Source organism: Crocodylus siamensis, chromosome 2, assembly GCF_052110815.1.
Source record: "Crocodylus siamensis isolate JL-2025a chromosome 2, ASM5211081v1, whole genome shotgun sequence".
Lineage (NCBI taxonomy): Eukaryota > Metazoa > Chordata > Crocodylia > Crocodylidae > Crocodylus > Crocodylus siamensis.
Window position 1 is genome coordinate 231,088,235 of NC_143396.1, and position 20,324 is coordinate 231,108,558.

The 20,324-nt window shown below is 42.7% G+C and overlaps 1 protein-coding gene across 1 annotated transcript in view; it reads right to left on the reverse strand.

Annotated features, from left to right (window-relative positions):
- The window catches only part of LOC149871853 (cytosolic phospholipase A2 beta-like), a gene marked incomplete at its 5' end in the record, with an annotated part of 51,858 nt that extends 35,217 nt beyond the window's left edge, over positions 1 to 16,641 (reverse strand). The window contains 11 exons of the mRNA XM_090034645.1: positions 1,825 to 1,961; positions 4,002 to 4,137; positions 5,042 to 5,079; positions 7,192 to 7,302; positions 7,436 to 7,563; positions 10,365 to 10,428; positions 11,065 to 11,107; positions 12,071 to 12,129; positions 12,722 to 12,853; positions 14,735 to 14,871; positions 16,548 to 16,641. Of these exons, the coding sequence (XP_089890771.1) occupies positions 1,825 to 1,961; positions 4,002 to 4,137; positions 5,042 to 5,079; positions 7,192 to 7,302; positions 7,436 to 7,563; positions 10,365 to 10,428; positions 11,065 to 11,107; positions 12,071 to 12,129; positions 12,722 to 12,853; positions 14,735 to 14,871; positions 16,548 to 16,641 (1,079 nt within the window). The remainder of the gene's footprint in view (positions 1 to 1,824; positions 1,962 to 4,001; positions 4,138 to 5,041; positions 5,080 to 7,191; positions 7,303 to 7,435; positions 7,564 to 10,364; positions 10,429 to 11,064; positions 11,108 to 12,070; positions 12,130 to 12,721; positions 12,854 to 14,734; positions 14,872 to 16,547) is intronic.
- Positions 16,642 to 20,324: the final 3,683 nt, after the last annotated feature.

A 20,324-nucleotide genomic window follows, 5' to 3' on the forward strand; every position in this document is an offset into this window, starting at 1 on the left:
CCTGCTTAGCAGAGAGTGGAGAGGGGAGCGGGGGAGCAGGGGGAAGACAGGCAGATGCCTATAATCTCTGCTGGAGCTGCAGCCAGGGAACAGAGGGGAAGGGCTAGCTCTGCTATGGAGCAGAGAGCCCTACCCAGCCCAGAGAGGATGTCAGGATGCTGGGGGAGTCTGGTTAAACTTAAAACAACAAGCGGTCTGGGACAGACATTGCATAAACCATTTTGACTTAAATCAGTTCAGTCTGATGCTACATTCAACCAGGTTTATCTCAAACCAGTTTCACACATTTTCAAACTGGTTTGTATGCACTGAACATCTTTTTCTGTTACAGGCTTAAACCAGTTTCTGATCACTTAAACTAGTTTATGTGTAATGTCTGTCCCTAGCCTATAAATATTATTCCCAATGACTCCAAGATTCCTTCTGCAGTTTCTTTCAATGCCCTGGGATGAAGTTCATCAGGCTCTGCACACTTAAATTCATTCAAACTCATCAAAAGCTCTCTGATATTCTCTTTCATTATCATAACCCAAAACTTTTCCCCTTTCTTGCCTACATAATTTTTGTTAGCAGTTTATTGTGTCTTGTTTGTGTGAAGCCTGAGGCAACATAGCTGCCTTTTTGCATCTTCTTTAAGTTGCTCACCCTAGCTATCTAGTAGCGAACCCACAGCTTCCTAAGTCTTTCTTTCCTGACCAACATATTTAAAGACCTTGCCATTAATTTCCTTTGCTACGTGTTACTTATTTTTTATCTTTGCTTCCCTGATTTTGTCCTTGCAAGTTCTTGAGGTTACTTGATATGCTTCCTTAGTGATTTGAACTTCCTTCCATTGCCTATATGTATTATTTAGTTTGAGGCTTTCACAAAGCTTTTTGTGAAGCCACATTAGCCTTCTGCCATTCTTCTTGTTTTTCTATCATGCTTGAATAGCTTATTCTTGAGCTTCCAGTACTTAGAAACCGTCAGCCCCACTAGGATGCCTTATTCTTCAGTCTGTCTCCTCATAGTACCTAACCTGGAATGTCCCTGAGGCAATTAAAATCTGCCCTCTTGAAATCCAGCATCTTTTGCTGACCTCATGTTTTCCCCATCTTAGAATCATGAATCCAATCATGTCATAATCATTGCCACCCAAGTTTCGCATCACTTTCACATCCTCAACTAATTCTTATCTACTGGTCTGAACAGGATCCAAGAAAAATATCTAGGGGGTATTTCTGACAAAGGAAAATTTCTGACAATGAAAATGCATAGCAAATGCAATTGAAAGCAAATTGTTCTGATAATACAGACATTTCTGGTAATACCTGACAATACAAAATCTACTATAATTTAATTTGAAACCAATTGTCTACTGGAAGTATTCCTGTACAAGACAGTGAATTTTAACTTTTTCAAATATATCATTTGGCTCCCCTGCTAAAACTCTGGAGTAAGTCTAAGCAACACATCTATTTAAAACAGGGTCTCAGCTGGGAATATGCAAAAAATACTAGGGAGGAGCAGATACCATCTTGCTGTTGAGCAGAACTTCTGTGTCAATAGATTTTAAGTTTTTCTAGAATTATTTTCATTCTTGTAGAAGGACAGTGGTAAAAAGGAAATAAAACTGTGAGATTTAGCAATCCCAAATGGAATTTATTTTAAATAACTAATTCCAATGGGTTTTAGCAGTTAACTAGAGTAATTCATTAACAATGAGATATGCATTTCTGCACCACCCACCTGGCCCACGGGGCCAAAAGTTTGAACACCACTGCACATAGCCATTCATTCTAGTAATATAACAAAAAAAAAATCCTAAAGCATTCTTAGCCTCACCATGTGGAGCCAGATGTCCCAGTGATATAAGTTGTGCAGTTCAAAAGATTCAGCTTTTGGAGAGATGAAAGGTGGCCATACATAGAAGTCATCGCTCTGAGGCCTCCACCTGATGTCATAACAGCAATCACTGGAACCTGTTAAAATAAGGAAGCACTATCCTTAAAAAAATGTAGCCACCTGTCTACACAGAAAAGTCCAACCCCGTGTCCCATCAGTAGATTTTACTGCAGAACACTTAAATTAAGTCAGTTTCTAGCCAATCTTTAGAAGTATAGTTTCATCCAATGGTGCCCAACATTTTTGTGCCATGGGTTAGGTGGGTAGTGCCCAGGTTGTCCACAGATCAGATCCGGCTGTTGGACCCAATCCGGCATGCAGAGCAGGCACAGTGAGGGCCTATTATGGCACAAGGGGTGCAGCAACAACCCACATCCATTCTGACCATACCAGGAGTGGCAAGCCCAGTGATCCAGCTGCACACAGAGTGTGGTCCACCCAACCCCAATTCAGCCATGCTGGGAGGGCCTGGATCCCGCTGCATGGCAAAGGCCCAGCCAGACCTTGCCTTTGGCTGCCTAGCAATGACTTGGCTCAGCTAGGCTAGACATGATCATGTGGCAGTGGCCCAGACAGGGCCCTTAGCCAGCTGTATGGGACTTGAAAACTAGGCAGTGGGGTAGGGATGGCAGTGTTAATTGACATCACTTCCCCACCACCAAATTTCTTGACCCACGGGGAAGCCTGCAAGCCAGGTGCCATGGCTCCATGTGCTGGATTTGGTCTGTGGGCCAGGGGTTGAGCATTGCTGGTCTCATCCATTTAAAATAGTGACAAGTGACCTTAAGAAAACGTTCATGGAAGTCCTTCATTTGAGCTAAATTGTAAAAAAAAAAACAAAAACCCTCAACACTTTTAAAATTCCTTTCCTCCCCTGATCTGCTACCAGTGAAACTACAAAGATTTATATCACATCAGAATCTGACTCTCAGTGGCCGTATCTACATGAGATGCAGACTACGCAGTTGTTACTGTACAGCGATTTCATACTTGTATAAACTAGTACTAAATGACTGCAGTAACCAGTTACCGTGGAGTCGCACCAAAAATTGCTGTTTTGTGATGCTAGCTGCGCGGTAGCGTGTGACTACTGCCCTGTAGCATTGTATCATGTTTCCTGCCATGCAATGCTACTGCGCAGTAGTCACGGGCTACTGAGCAGTCAGGGTCTCATATAGATGCAGCAAGTGTCAGTCAGGTAAACTGGAATAAATCAAATGATGAATGGATTCAAATATGTCATAATCTACTCACTGCTATTAACTGAAACATTATTAAACAAAATGATTTATGAAATATCCTAGTAGAAATACAGCAAGGAAGGGAAGTATTAAATTCAAAATACATCTGGGGGAACAAGTATCATTTAGATAATGGTACTGCTCCTCTCCTATGGAGCATTTTGACTTTTTGGTTAAAAATGAGAAATGGAGAAATTTTATCTGAAAACCCAAATTTTGAGTGTGAGCTGCAACAGGACAGTCCCACAGGTGCTCAAGTTCAGATGCTCCATCTCTTTTATGGACCATGGTCTCTGGCCAAGCTGCATTTTCTGTGAAGCTACAGGGTCTCATCTCTTGCTGAGCCACCACACTGCACATAATGGCCAACGCTTTGACCCTGATACATCCTTGGAGATGTATGTCTGGCTTGGGAGCTCTACCCACTGAAGAGACTGGGGATAGGAAGTACTACAGAAGCATTACTGGAATGAACCCTTCTACTTCCAGACTTTTTTGGTTTCAGTTGTAGAGTTTGGTTCTTCAGCATAAATCAAAATGTTCTGCAGGAGGCTGACATTTATTGTTTGAAAAAGGAAAGAAAAAGAGGTTTAGTCAAATACCCAGTATTGGATAAAACGATTTGGACCCACCCTAATATAACCCCAAGACAGCTATTTCTAACAACAACCCAGAGTCCACATTTCCAACTTTCTTTTTCCCATGGCAGTTTGGCAAGTTTCCGTTCTATTCCAGTTCCACTGAATTCAAAATATTTGTCTGCAACATATAAGGACAAAAGGGGAGAGTTTGCAGGGAACTGCACAGATCCATCCTCACAACATTTGAAACATAGTTTCCCTTCTAATAGCCCCATCCTTAGTCACTTGTTCAGACCTCATGCTCATGTAGATCTTCCTTCAGCTGGAGAACCTTTTTCAGGGCATTAGCAACCACCTTCTTTCTTTTGTGCAGGAATTCTTGCTCATCGGCACAAAGATCATATCCTAACCGCACATCCAGATTTTCTGAGCTGGAACATACAAAAGGACATGCAATCACACAGGCACAGTGTCAACCTTCAGAATTGATATGAATTTAGTTTCATCAGCTGTGGTTTGTCAAACTCCATAAAGAATCATGATTCACCCTTGCAGTTTACAGAGACAAACCCAGACCCACATCTTTGGAGTAAACAACTGAACATGTTTCTTTATAAACAGCTTACTGTTTCTGCTTGGTCTTAGGAACCTTGCCATTTTTCTCAACAGAAAGTCTAGTGTCTGCTGAGGACAGGTAAAGTGGAAAGATAAAAGTATGTTCACATCTTTAATTATTTTTGTCAGCTAAATCTCTTCTATTTCATCTGTGACATGCCTTTTCTGAGATAGGGTGACCAGAACATAAAACAGCATTCCATGTGAGGTTGTACCATTGCTCTGTATAACGGTGTTATATTTTTTGTACTTTTTAAATTATTTATACACACTAACATTTCAGCTGCTCTAATTTATGGTCCTTTTTACTGACTTCACTGGCACTCAATTGCTATTTTCTGAAGAGCACCTCTTTGACTCAAATAAACCCTTGAATCTTGACATTTCAATCATATCCACCTCCCTCCCTTACATTCCTGTTTTTGTAACTGTTACGTTAGGTATCCTCCATGAGGAATCTAAGGAGTTTCATAGCTTCCCTTTTGACTAGATGCCTCCTCATTGTTTGAAACTGCCTTTTCTAAATGTTAGCATCATGAAGCTAAATTTGTTATAATTTACCTCAAATATGTATAGTAATATTTTGATGGCTCTTACGTAACGGCAGATTCTAGTCGCGGTGTGTGTATGATTTAGAACTAGATCAAGAATATCTTGCTTTAGAATTAGCCATTCCAAAAAAGCAACAAAACATTTTGTAGAGAAAGTACATCTTCTTACCAGTCATTTACTTGCAGATGCAACTTCAGCTCTGTCTTCTGAAAGCAAATAATTTCAGTATGAATCAGACAGTTAAGAAATGAGCAATGGTGCTTCTCAGAGGCAAGTCATTTTTCTGCCCCTCACTCCAAGTGCTTTCTGGTGTGAGTGACTTCCCTCTTTCCTAGCTCTGTTTTTGGACAGGGACAGTGAAAGGACAGCAAATAAGGATCCTCACTATGGATCCCCAAATGGGCTGATGAAGCAGAAAGTCTACCTGGGTCACAGTACCACATTTCCTCGTAAACCAAGGCACGTGGTCCTCAAGGAAGGAAGGGGTCCTACCAGTTTTCTAACACTGGAAAAGAGGAGAAATAAATTACCAGGTCCCTCCAAAAGGTTGCTAAAGATAAAAATGGAGAGCCCAAGAGCTATCAAAGAGGCAAAAAATGAGGGTTTTAGGAGGAGGGGGATCCAGAAAAGGTAAGAAAAAATAACTATTTTCTCTTCTCCCTGGCAGAAAAACTAGTAACGATTAACTTCTACCCTCCCTATGTTTACCATCAGCCTTCTGTGAGGGCTGGAAAAAAGAGAATGGTAGCTGTTAGCAGATTAAGAGATGACTGGATAAGCTATCTTTCAGCTCTCCCTAGTGTAGTAGAAGGCAAGGTAGATTTACATGTTGTAGACTAAGCAAAGTGTTTGTGCGGGTGCATGTGTGTGTGTGTGTGTGTGTGTGTGTGTACACTAATCAAAATAAATACATATGAAGTGAGCTATAGCTTAGGGTTCAGAGGAGGGCCACCCGCTTGGTGAGAAGGCAGTGGGACAGGCCCTACAAGCAGAGACTGAAGGACCTGAACCTGTTCAGCCTCAGCAAGAGGAGAATGAGGGGGGACCTGGTGGCTGCCTACAAACTCATCAGGAGAGATCAACAGCAAATAGGGAGAGCCCTTTTCTCCCTAGCACCACCTGGGGTGACAAGGAACAATGGTAATAAGCTAATGGAGAATAGGTTTAGGTTAGAGATCAAGAGGCAATATTTTACAGTTAGGGTGGCCAAAATCTGGAACCAACTTCCCAGGGAAGTGGTCCTCGCCCCTACCTTGGGCAAATTCAAGAGGAGGATGTACGATCACCTGTCTGGGGTCTTGTGAACGCAGCATTCATTCCTGCCTGTGGCAGGGGGTCAGGCTAGATGATCTGTTCAGGTCCCTCCTGACCCTAGCTACTATGAAACTATGAAAGCCTGTAAGATATCTATGTATCTATAGATAGATATAGATATGGATATAGACTTGCACCTTGTAGACTAACCAAAGTAGATAGATATGCCTGATGAGGTCAGCATCTGAAGAAGCAAACTACAGCTCACGAAAGCTTGCTATATATATCATTTAGCTTGATATATATATATAGCTTGATTTTTTTATTTAGCTCAGGCAGGGTAGCTGCAACTTTCTCTTTCCTGGGGTTGGGTGGGTGGTGAGCAGAAGCGAGTGGACAAAACATGCTCCTCAGCTGCAGCCCTGGGAGTGACATGGAAGTGGCATGGACATGCCTTTAGTGTCCCAGTGCTGAATGTTGAGATCAATAAATCTCACTAAAGACAAAATACTCTTCAAGCATCTGCAAGACGCTGATAATTTAACTGCTGTATTCCAGTTTTCTTCCCACCCCACCCAACTGGCAGAAAATGAAGAGATAAAACCTGCTATTAAGAATTTCAGCACTGGCAGCCAGAAGACTGATAAGATGTATTGACAGCCAGAAAACATCTTCATAAAAGCCAAAGATGAAAGAAGCAGAGCTGGCTGGAAAAAGTGAATCAGGATAGAAAGTCCAAGCCACAAAGGTTTGCATGAGAAGAAGTTTCAGAAAATTCCATTTTGGACAAAACAGAGGGAAGTTTTTTCAGCTTCTCTGTGCTCTGCTGAGAAGACTCTTAGCAAGATCACTTTCTCCCTGCAAGAAAACATTTGTCTGAAAATTGAAATTTTCCCATAGAAAATGTCAAATTTGCAAAAGCTACTCCAATGGAAAATTTCAGACAAACTCAAATGCTAAAAGATTTTTGATGGTCATCTAATAGTCATTCTACTATGTAAATTAAGCTGCACTTTATCTATGCTCACCTTAGTTAAAGTCATTGTAAATCATGAAACACTTACATCTTCTAAGAGCATGCCAACTGTCATTTTCTGTCCAACAGGAAGTAACTTCAGTGGGACTGTTAACGAGTCACGTGAATTGTCTTCCTTTTCTTCCTTATCTGAAATTTTCTGGGGAATATAATAATAAATTGTTTTATCTAGATACAACAAACATTTAAAAATGTTTGAAAATATAAACAGCGTTGTTTCAATGTAAATTAATAAGAGTGATAGATACGTGAGAAGGAATTGTGGCTATTACCTGGAGTCTGGCTTTTAGTATGGGCTCCCAACTCTTTATGCAGTGGAAGTGGAAAGTATCTACATCTGTGGTGGTTTTCTGTGTTCCTTCATATGACGCATGCACCGTAAGCACTACATTTTTATTCTCTAGAAGAAATGGATTTGCATGAAGAACATTACCATTATTCAGGTAAAACATCCAACAAAGTAAACTAACTTCCTTCTGTGTGGTCTACATGCTTCACAACCCACCATGTGCTGCCATGTTGACAGGTCTCTCAAGACACAGGCAACCAGAGAAGTGTTCACCAGCAGGTATTCTTATGCCAATGTATCTTGAATTTCTTTTTCTTGCTTTCCCACTGTACACTTGAGCACTCCCAACATGAGCATCCTATCACATTTTTGCTCACCCAACCAAGATGGGTGCCAACATGATAGCTTTAAGGAAAAAGGACACTGTTAACAGGTAAAACAATGTGCTCATCCTGCAAAAAAAAAAAGCCAATAGCATACTGAGCTGTGTTTACAGGTGTGTGATTTGCAAGTCAAGGAAACTGATTCTTCTGCTCTATCTGGCACTGGTGAGGCCTCACTGGGAGTACTGTACCCAGTTGTGGGCCCCACACTTCAAGAAAGACATGGACAAATTAAAGAGAGTCCAGTAGAGAGAAACAAAATAGATTAGAGGTCTAGGAAACATGACTGTATTAGGAAAGGCTGAAAGAACTGGGATTATTTAGTCTGGAGAAGAGAAGAAGGAAGGGGAATTTGATCACAGTCTTTAAATACCTTAGTGTATACACGGAATCGTGATAGACTATTCTCTGTGGAAACAGAGGACAGGACAAGGAACAATGGCCTTAAGTTGCAGCAAGGGTAATTTAGGATAGCTATTAGGAAGAAGTTTCTCATTCATAGGGTGGTTAAGCATTGGAACAGACTACCCAGAGAGATTGGAATCTCTAACCTTTGTAGTTTTAAAAAATGGATTAGACAAATACTTGTCTAGGATGGTTTTAGTCGCGGATGATCATGCCTTGAGCAGGGAAATGCACTAGATTACCTCCTTCCAGCCCCTTTGATTCTATATTTCATCAGTCACACGGGATGCCCCTGCCTGCTATGGGACAGGGAAATCTGGGTGAGGGGAATCCCCTACCCTCCATCAATGCTGACCTCGTGAAGGAACACCTTGAGAAGCTGGATACCTTCAAGTCAGCTGGCCCTGACAACCTGCACCCCAGGATACTCAAGGAGCTGGCGAGCGTCATAGCCCAGCCCCTGGCACGGATCTTTGAAAACTCCTGGCGCTCTGGTGTAGTGCCCGAAGACTGGAAGAAGGCCAATGTGGTGCCGATCTTCAAGAAAGGGAGGAGAGTGGATCCGGCTAACTACAGGCCCATTAGCCTGACTTCTATCCTGGGGAAGATCTTAGAAAAGTTTATTAAGGAGGCCATCCTTGAGGGACTGGCCCAGGCTAACATCCTAAGGGATAGCCAGCACGGGTTTGTTGCGGGTAGGTCTTGTTTGACCAATCTCATTTCCTTCTATGACCAGGTGACCTATCACCTGGACAAGGGAGAAGAGATTGATGTCATATATCTTGACTTCAAAAAAGCTTTTGATCTGGTATCCCATGATCACCTCTTGGCCAAACTGCCCAGTTGTGGCCTTGGCTCCACCACGATCCGCTGGCTGGGAAATTGGCTTTGTGGTCGGACCCAGAGGGTTGTGATTGATGGCAGTCACTCATCATGGTGCCCTGTGACCCGTGGGGTCCCTCAAGGCTCTGTCCTGGGACCCATACTGTTCAACATCTTCATTAACGATGTGGACGTTGGAGTCAGGAGTGGACTGGCCAAGTTCGCCGATGACACCAAACTTTGGAGCAAAGCATCCATGCCAGAAGATAGGCGGGTGATCCAGGCTGACCTGGACAAGCTCAGCAAATGGGCAGACGAGAACCTCATGGTGTTTAACACCGAAAAATGCAAGGTTCTCCACCTTGGGAGGAAAAACCTGCAGCACCCTTATAGGCTCGGCAGTGCTATGTCGGTTAGCACTACAGAAGAAAGAGACTTGGGGGTCATCATTGACCACAAGATGAACATGAGCCTGCAATGCGATGCTGTGGCTAGTAAAGCGACCAAAATGCTGGCGTGCATCCATAGATGCTTCTCGAGCAAATCCCGGGACGTCATTCTCCCCTTGTACTTGGCCTTGGTGAGGCCGCAGCTGGAGTACTGCATCCAGTTTTGGGCTCCACAATTCAAAAAGGATGTGGAGAAGCTTGAGAGAGTCCAGAGGAGAGCCACGCGCATGATCAGAGGTCAGGAAAACAGATCTTACGATGACAGGCTGAGAGCCATGGGACTCTTTAGCCTGGAAAAGCGCAGGCTCAGGGGTGATCTGATGGCCACCTATAAGTTTATCAGGAGTGACCACCAGGATCTGGGGGAACATCTGTTCACCAGAGCGCCCCAAGGGATGACGAGGTCGAACGGTCACAAACTCCTGCAAGACCGTTTCAGGCTGGACATAAGGAAGAATTTCTTTACTGTCCGAGCCCCCAAGGTCTGGAACAGTCTGCCAGCGGAGGTGGTTCAAGCACCTACATTGAACACCTTCAAGAGTGAATTGGATGCTTATCTTGCTGGGATCCTATGACCCCAGCTGACTTCCTGCCCTTTGGGCAGGGGGCTGGACTCGATGATCTCCCGAGGTCCCTTCCAGCCCTAATGTCTATGAAATCTATGAAATCTATAAAACTGGAAAAGGAGAAATGCTGAAAAGGACAGTTCTGGGATTTTCAGTGAACCCTACTTTATTGTCATTCAAATAGAGACAGTCTTCACTGTGAATTAAAGTGCCTCTAGCTGGAATTGGCAGGCTATGAATACAGTAGATTTGGCTGCCTGCTCCCTTAAGCTAGGAAATGGACTTACCTTTCAAATACCTTTTATTCTCCTCCTTCTCCACCTGAACTTCCAAGCAGCACATTTCACGAGACTGAGAAAGACAATCAGTGAAAGAATGGATAATCACTAAGAAACCAAATTAAAGTGCTTCTAAAGGTTTGAAGGAAGAAGAATTAGCCGATGAATTCTTTCTATAATGTATGAAAGGTAGATTTGACATCACTGTCAGTGAGGACAGGATATCACCTGCAGGAGGGATCCAGAAGTCTGTTATTGCATAGAGAATGCAATGCTGAAATCCCTCCACTCCTAGACTGTAGGCATGTCCACCCTTTTCCCTATGGCAATGTTGTTACTGCACCATGCTTTAGTACTCCCAAAAGTACTAAAGCACAGCACAGTAACCACCCATATTGTGCTGTATGCACAGTGCATGGCTATTTTTAGCAGCTACTTATCCATAGTGGCACGCTAACGTAGTGGAGCATGCTGCTATGGCAAAGTAGCTGCTGGTCACATGTAGACACCCATGGATGCCACCACGATGTAGCATCATGTGTAGATGTGCCCTGTCTTCTTTATTTTAGGCCTGTGTTCCTATTTATCATGTTGGCTGTATATGGATGGATTTGGATTTGGCTCAGTTTTGGGCATGAAGGAATGAAATAATTTAAAGAAAGAAAAAAATAATGAAGAAATAAAGGAAAAACTCAAATTTGAACCTTACCACAAGGACACCATTTGTACTGAGGCTTTCAGGAGGCCCAGGACTGGAAAAATAGAACCAAAAAAAAATGTTTTAAACATAAAAATGTATTGAATTTAAGTATATTTTTTAAATGAGGGCTTGCAAGCATATAGTTAAAAGCAAACTGTTTTCCATGTTAATATATTATTGTCAAAACCTGTATTTTGAGAATCCTAATTTATGAAGTCCCATTAGCAGTGATTTTATATTTTCATCCAGATCGCTGTCAAAGATATTGTATAGCACTAGGTCAAGAACATATCCAAGCAGAACTCCACTGAAACTTCTGCATCAATTGATAAATTCCCATAGCAGCTTAACCAGTTTTTGCATGTCGCAGTTTTTTATTTGAATGTCATATGACACTAAGTCAAATGACTTACAGAACCCTAATGATCATGTCAAAAGACCTACCTTTAGCAACTAAATTTGTGTTCTCACCAAAACTGACATCAAGTTTATTCAAGGAGACTGTTTTTGGATAAAATTATATTAGCAACATTAATTTAACTATCACCTTTTACTCTCCACTGATTGCTTCCCATATTGGCCTATTCATGATTCTATTTATCCTTTTTAATATTGGTACAATGTAAGTTATTTTGGGGAATTCCCCAGTATTTCAAGATTTGTAAAAAAAAAAAAATGAACACTGGTGGCTCACGGAGTTCCTTTGCAATGCTCTCACATGCAAGTTATCTGGCCCTTCCAATTTTAAAATGTTTAGGGATCAGATCTTAGTTGTCACAGAGGGGGCAACAGCTATGTGAACCAGATCAATGGAATGGAGGCATGTTGGGAGATGGAGGTGAATTCAAAACAACTGAAGAAGAAAAGCAGCAGTCCCAAATCTCCACTTGCCAAAAGCAGATAAATTTCAAGACACCACATTCACATTTCAAGACAGCACATTCATGTTGATCCATATTTGTTATTACCGTCTTACCAGATCCATACCCACACATCACTTTTGCATTTTACTCACATTTTTTCCATCTTAAATTCTACTTCCAAAGACTCCCATTTCTGAAAAGATTTCTGTTTCTGAAAAAAAGAAAGGGACAATAAATATTAATCATTTGTAACCATTCTGTTCAGTGTAGAACTATCCTAGCTTTTCTTTCTGGATAATTTTTCCCACCAGCCCCTTGATGGGATTTTATCAAAATAAATTCCCCTTTGTTGGTGGTCAATGAAAACGAGAATGAAATGGGGGTAAGCTTTGGAACCTGAGAAAGGGAACTTACATAAAATGACAATTTAACTTAGGAAATGCATGAGCTTTGTTCATGTTTTTCATCAAGCATTTTCCCTTTCTAGCAGGAAGTATTTGAGCAAGGTGAGAGTAAATTTAAGCTGAAGGAGGTAAAGCTATTCATCTGGAACACGTAAGATGAATAGCACTCACTGCAGACCTCAGTGATGGCAGGGTATCAATGCATTTTTGCTTCTCACACAGGTGGTGGTCTACCTGAGAGAGTAATTTTTTTCTCCTGAAGATACAAGAAGAGTTTATGCGTGTCACTGCTAACTAGCATTTAATGTCTCCCCATGCAAACACAACATCCAGTTAATACACGATGTAGATGGGGGCTGTAATAGACTCTTCAAGTCTTCCTGAAATTTCAGTCCTTACCTCTGATTTCAAAGAGAATGTTTCATGGGCTACCACTCCAGGCCTCACGTTAGCAACATCAAAGAGAACAGTGAACTGGATGTCATCTTTGGTGACCAGGTCCTTATCAAAGATAGTCAGTTCTAAGATATTCTGGGAATAAAAGAAGAGGTACGTCACAAGTCTGTTCTCTTTAAGAGCCACAAAACATTAGCTCATTTCTGCTGCAAATTCCTGTATCACTGTGGAGATAAAGGAAGGATAAAGGAAACAACATTCATGCACACATCTAGCAATGTGGGATTCAGGGCAAAATCCGTATTGGCCCCATAAGTACCTCTACTAAAAGAACATAAATAGTGCTGGGAAACAAGGACCAAAACTCAGGTGTCCATCCTCACAGGTTATTGCCGTTATCACTAGGTTACTGTGTTAGGCTCCTTCTTGCTTGCTTTCTGTCTGGCCTCTGGACTCTGGCACCTTTGGCTGTACAGTGGCTCAGCTTCAACAGGAAGATAGAGCATACTTCAAACCAGACTATCCTGTAACCTAGTGGTTAGGGCCTGCTGGAAAGTGAGAGTTGAAAGTAATAATCCCCTCAGGCTCAGAGAGACCTAAACCCCAAGTCTTCTACTTCCTAGACCAGTGCATTTCCACTAAGCTCTTATAAGAAAGATGAGCAGTGGAGGCACCATCCCAATAGCCTCCTCCTTCAGCTGTGTGTACAAATAACTAACTAACTACAACACTTTGCACTGATATCAATGGGCATTTTTAGACATGCGCTGGGGGTGGGAGGTGGTGCTTTAATTAGAGAGGCTCCAAGAGCCGTTCTAATGAAAGTGCCCGCAGCATCTCATGTACTCAGCATCCCCTGCTTCAAAATGGCAGTGCGGGGCGCTTTAACTAAAGTTTGTTTGACAAGCTTTAGTTAAAGCACTCCTGCTGCCATTTTGAAGCACAGGAATGCTGAATACACAAGATGCCAAGGCTAATTAGCATGCTCCAGCAGACTCTGTTGAGTCTGCTTCAATGTACTGTAATTATAGCGTGTCAGAGCAGCATCCCTGAACGTCTACAGGAACCCAATGCTGTCAGTGTGGGTTAGGTGTGTCCTGAGGGCACCTAAAAGACTTGGGGCCACTGGAGAGACTGGTGAAACCTAGGTGTTGTCTGGCACCCTAATAGATTTGAGTGAATTTTGGATAAGAGCCAGGTCCTTAGGAATCGTTATCATTCAAAAGGCAGGTACTGAGTGAACCTAAGCTCTAAGGGTGTATACAGAAGTTGTTTTTCTTTTTTGCTATTTAAAGTATTTTATTGCCATGACTTAACAGAGATGCACAGCTTTACAGCACTTTAAAAATGTGTACAGTGCTTTAAATTACCCCTTGTTCAATGAGGTATTACATTTGAAGCACTCTATTTTACAGCACTTCAGCAGCCTGCAGCACTTGAAATAACTTCTGTACGCTGGTCTAATTTCTGACCAGTGGAGAAGCCCCAGGAGGCTTTATAGTGCTATAAACATGCTGTAAACCATAGCGCTGTAAGATGTGCACAGAGCACTTCTGTACACACCTTGAACATTTTTGGGTCTGCTGCAGCACAGGTGTCCTGTATCACTTTTTGCCTTTTAAGCATTTTTATTATCCTTAAGATTAGGCTTTTTGTTTACTAATGAGGATTTGGCCCTCGGGTATTAATTAAATTTAATTCCAAGAATCTGGATGGGATACTGTGAATGATGGTCTTTGAAATTATGTTTTGTAGAATTCTAAATATGCTGATCTGGAGAAGATGCTCTCACTCCCAATGCTCCTTGTCCCTAGTCCAGAAACCTATACCTTCAATTTTTCCAAAACAAAGATGGTCCTAAGAAAGCCACTCCTCTCTGCTACTTTCTTTTACATGATCCACAGCAAGTTCTGTCTCGCAAGTATTTCCCTAATTTGTTTAGCACATTTGATCTCCAGAACTAGAAATGAAGCCTCTGGGCTTTTCAGGAGAATGAATTCTCATTTTCTTAACCACCTTGACTTCAGTCTGGATCCTGAAGTAGAAAGTCTCATTCCAGACGGGGTCATTGGAGTTCTCAATGGTTTGGGTCTGGAACTTTCCATTTGAAGCTGTTGGCAGCCACAGGCTCACGTAGCAATCAGAAGCAGTCGCTGAAGCAGAAAAAGACATGATATAGCAATAGTGTATATCAATACTTCAGACTTGTTTCAGCCTCAGAAGCAAATGGCAACACTCAGCAGCCTTAGGGCAGGGAGGAAGAGCTGTCCTTTTGACAGAGTAGAATTTCTTTTGAAGGCAGCAATTGCTGATGGTACAGAACTGTACATTACTGCTCACGTTACTAATGCTCTACTGAAAACAATGACATGACTAATACACATCTGCATTAGACACTTGTTGGACAATCTGGCCCACAAGGTAAGTCTCTTTCCAGGTACAAAACTTTATACTACAACAGTGGTTTTGAAATATTTTTAAATGTTACCATGTAAATCTGGAGATCTATGCATGCTTATATTTGAATCATTAACAGCGTGTGCTCCTGGCGGCTGTGGGGGCGCAGCAGTGGCAGGAGTGCAGTGGTGGTAGCGGGAGCAGTGGGAACGCGGTGGCGGTAAGTCGGGGAGCTCCCGCAGATGCTGCCAGTGCTGTCAGCAGCAGGAGGGGCGAGCGCTGCCACGCGCAGGGGGTGCACATGCACCTGCATGCACCCCCTATGCATCACCCCTGAGTTGAATCACTCAGCTGACTTTTTGTTCAAGAGATTGACTAGAAAATTTCCGAGACATAAAGGGCAACTCAGTGATACACATTGCTGGTCACTCTTATGGTCAACTAGCAGGTGATCCTGCTCATCTCTGTGAAGAGAAATGTATTCTATACCTCACCTTCAGTGGACTGTCTTGTTTAGCTGGACAAATCAACGATGCTTTCATTAGATGCAGGAGAGGAGTTTGAAGCATGTGCAAAAGGGGTCTTAAGGTGTTTGTCTTACTGAGATTGCTATAAAAGATCTCTACAAATGGGCAACAACAAGTGTCCCAGAGTACATATTTCCAAAGGGGTCACTGCTGAGGAAAGAAATGGAGGAAATGCGAATAAAAAAAAAGGGTTGCAAGAGAGGCCCATTTTAGCTGTGGATTCAGCATATGCCTAGGGCTGGCCCTGCAGGTCACTTTTTCTTATCAAGAACAAATCAGTCATTCTGTGTAGCTGAGAATCTGGCACTACAAAGACCCCAAAATATAGAGGAGTTTGCAATGCTCAGAATTGTCTAGTTTACCCTGAGATACACTCTTAGGATATGCCTGTATCACAAAATGCCATCTCACAAGAGTAAATGAGCCTGGACACAATTCCATGCTGGCCATACTATTCTGCTTCCATTACTTAAGCTAGATTTAAAAAGTATCTCCATGTGGCACCGTGCTGTGCAGTGAGGCTATTTGAGGCACTCTGACTGCTCATGGTAGGCAATGAAAACCTTTGATAGCATATTTGTAGCACCCCAGCTGTCTGGTGTGACTCCAATCTATGATTTAATTTATAGACATGTGAAAATCAGAAACTACTCCAAGCTGATTAACCAAGTGCAATGTCGTGCTTTGCTACTTTACATTTTTCATCTAATACAATCACAAGGAAACTTAGACGGTAGTTTGCTGTCCCACTAAATAGATTCCAACTACTCCCTCTACTCTGCTAATATTTCAGGTGCTTCAGGGCACCCAACAAAAATCCAGGTCTGTTACTTCATTACACTATATTTATGTGTTGCTCACAATCCATAAACTATGGAGAAGACAGAAGGAAGACTACAACTCACCTAGGTCCCTTGATGTAATGTTCCTGGCTCGTATGACTCTTACAGAAAGCAGGCAGTTGGAAGAGCTTTTTGGCTGCAGAGAAACCAAGTAAAATGCATGTCATCAACATAAAATATGGAAAATAAGCATATTTCAAAAAAGAGTAAGGGAAAAGGCCTCTCCCTTTGCTGGTTTTCTGTTGTCAACTTTTAGAGTGGAAAGCTATTTATAACCCACCAGAGACCCCACTTTCTTTCAAATGGTTTCCTTATTACCCAGTTCATTTAGAAATGAAGAAACTGTATACTAATGGGAATAAATGATGCCTATGACAGGCTGTTTAGGTAAATGGAGGCACATGGACGAAGGAAGTATAGGCCCAGCTTCCAATGAGGAACAACATTTGCAGTCATCTTACAGCCCCTGCCCCTTCAGATCTCCTGGGTGCATTTGTGACTGTGGAATATGACTGCACTGAAAGTCAGCTGACAGCTTTGTACTACAGACCCATGTTGGGTCAGAAATGGGGCTAGCATAATATCAGGACAAGCAGCATGTAGCTACCAGCATGAGTTCCAGTTAGGTATTTACACTGGATCTCATAATGATTTCTGGGCACCTAATACAGGCTTCTGGTCTTGTCTTGACACTGTATTACGAAAGTACTTTGCTAGGTTCTAGGAACTGGGTCCAGGTGTGTGTGGACAAAACAGGGTGTTTCAGCTACACACTAGGTGTGTGTAGATGAAACACGTGCCCTAAATTGAAGCGATGGGTTTTAAAAAAAAACACTGCAATTTAGGGCTGATTAAACCTCTTTGTTGTGCACACACCCCACTGACTTACCTGCCTCTCTGGCGGTGGGGAGGGGAGGACGAGCTGCCAGTGGGCGGAGCGGTCCCTGAGCTGCAGTAGGGGGGACTGGTACTTCCCTCTGAGGCAGTGGCAGCCCACCCCCACAAGCTACACCCACCCTTAAGCACCCAGCTCCGGCAGTCCTGGGGGGCACCACAGCCATGGAGGGAAGCACCAGGTTCCCATGCAGCTTAGGCAGGCAGGTAGGCTCCAGAGGGCCGGGGGGAGGTTGGGGGAGAAAGATCAGGCTCACCGCTTTTCTTGGGCAGAGCCTGCTTTCCCAGGCTGCTGCCAGGCTGCTTGCAGGGCTTCCTGCAAAGCCTCAGAGCTGCACGGACCCTGGGGCTTCACTCTGTGGCTGTAGGGGCAGCAAACTAAAAGTCCTCGAAGGAGTTTTAGGTTGCTGCGCTCCAAGTCATTTAAGGTTCATTATGCCACCAAATTTCCTACAGCAACTGGAATTAATGTGCAATACACTGCCAAGACATGCCAAAATTGACACCATTAAAATGGTGCAAAATCATTAAGACCACTTTTAAGTGTTGTGCATGCATGTCTCTTGTTTCATCTACACACAATTAGCATGCCTTAAGGTGGACCCAGTTCACTATGTCTTCTTTGAGGCACGCAAATGACTCCGCTAATAACAGTTGTCTGTACAAACTGAATGCCCTTGGATTCATTAATCACACCTTTAATTAACTCAGATTAATTTTGCTGTATAAACAAGCCCTTGGAATCATTCATTTCTTACCCTATAAAACCCCAGGACCCTTGTCATAGCTTTTTGCCATTTTGACTGATCAAGGCATTTTTTCCTGTGAATGCAGGCTGCCTCTCTCACAGTTGTCTGTTACCCAAGTATGTTTTATTCCAGTTCAGGGTGAAAGCAAATTTCAATATGTTTAGCTTTGCCACAAAGTGGAAATTCCAAATTTCCCTCAAGCGTTCCTCTCATTAGATTGCAACAGTTTGACATGAATCTTCCCTGCAAATACTTACTTAGCGTAGAAATACTTACTGTATTATACAGTCAGCACTTCTGGCAGATTTCATTAACAGGAAATACAGGATTTCATGCCAACCATACAGCTAAATAGTTTTAATTAATATGCTAATTAAACATGTTACATACTCAACTCTAACTCTTGCACTATATGTATAATATATAATTGACTATACTTGTTGCACAATATGAACTGAATTTTCCTCTCAGGTGTTGCCTTCACTGGAGAAATAGACCACCTTTGTAAATAACAACTGTTCCCCTCTGATTGCAAACACGTCTCACATTCATATACAGAAATGCTAAGCACAACAAATGACCATGGAAAAACACAACCTCTAATTTTGCATGACAATTTATATTGACTTATCTAGGTATAGAATTCTGCATTCTATATAAATACATTTGTGCAGTAGTTCATAACACACTGCCTAATCTCAGGGGGTTTCTTTTTGTTAATTACTTACTTCCAGTACTGAACCCATTCTAGCAATGCATAGGAGCCAAAGAGGTAATAAGTATTGCATGCAATACAAGATTCAAAATATCACCTGCTCAATGGATATCTTTTTATTCATGTTGAGACCCACAACATCCTCCTTTCTTAAGACAAGACTCTGGGACCTGTACAATATTTGTACAATAAATGTACTACAAATCTAAATTGATAAACAGGTATCATGGCACTTTCCCCAGTTTCATCAAGCTGCATATCGTTTAATAAGTTGGAAATCGACATTGCTCACCAATTCCCAGGTACTCTTAGAGTAAATTATTTCCTCATATCTAGTGTCAACCTAAGGAGGAAGAGTTTGGTCTTCTTTCTTCATAGAAGGGTAAGATTATGTTATCAAGGTGGTAAAGGTCCCTAAGTAAACATACAGCTTGCATCAGTACGTTCCAATTGCTATTCCTGTAAAGGTGTTTTCTGAGTTGGACGCGTAGTTCATTCTGTATTGTTTGGATGGAACAAAATCCAGGAACTGAACTGGCACTGCAAGAAGTCTTGTTTGTCACCTCTTCCCTTAACTATTGTAAACTCCTGTTTGTTCATGCGAACCTAAAATCCACCCCCACCCCTCCCCCTTGGATCAGAGAGTACAATGACAGGTATCAATCAAGTAATTATATGAAAAAATATGAAATGTCAAGGGTAGCTTCATGTGCCAAAATATAAAGCTCTACCTATCCTTTCATTTGGGCCAAATCCAGGGCTATGCTAGAGACTACTCATCCTTACTTGTATGTCTCAATTTTGAGTCAAGTTTAAGGTCACAGTTCTTTTCTTCAGGTTGTTTAATGGCCCAGGCCTGACATCTAAAAGATAATTGAAGGCCCTGGGATGAAGAGCAGAGTGAACTCCACTACTCAGGTACAACAGAACCCTCTAGCTCAGGTGTAGAGCTCATTTGTGCAGGATAGGGTTACCATACATCCCGGTTTTCCCGGACAAGTCCTCTTTTTTGGTCCCCTATGCTGCATCTGGGTGGGTTGTTTAAATAAGAGCAAAATGTCTGGGTTTTTTGCTGTTCCTCTGCCCTCTCAGGCTAGCTGCTTGCAACTGGAAGCAGCGGGCAAGGTGATTGGCTGTCCTGACCCCAACAGCCAATCACCTTGCAGTAGAGCACAGGAACAGCAAAAAATAGCCAGGGGAAGGGAAGGATGGAGAGAGCAACATGGGTTGGGCAGCAGGGCTGGGGGCAGGGGATGTGGGTTGGAAGTGAGGGCCACCAGCAGGGCTGGGGGGCAGGGAGCTATGGCCAGGGGTAAAGCGCATCACTGGGTAGGGAGGCCATGGGTGGGGAGTGAGGGGCACCAGCAGGGTTTACAGGGGCAGGGGCTGCAGATCGGGGGTGAGAGGCACTGCCTGAGCTGCTGGTGGAATGCAGGTCAGGGGTGAGGTGTACCAGCATAGCTGGGGGGGGGGGGCAGGGGA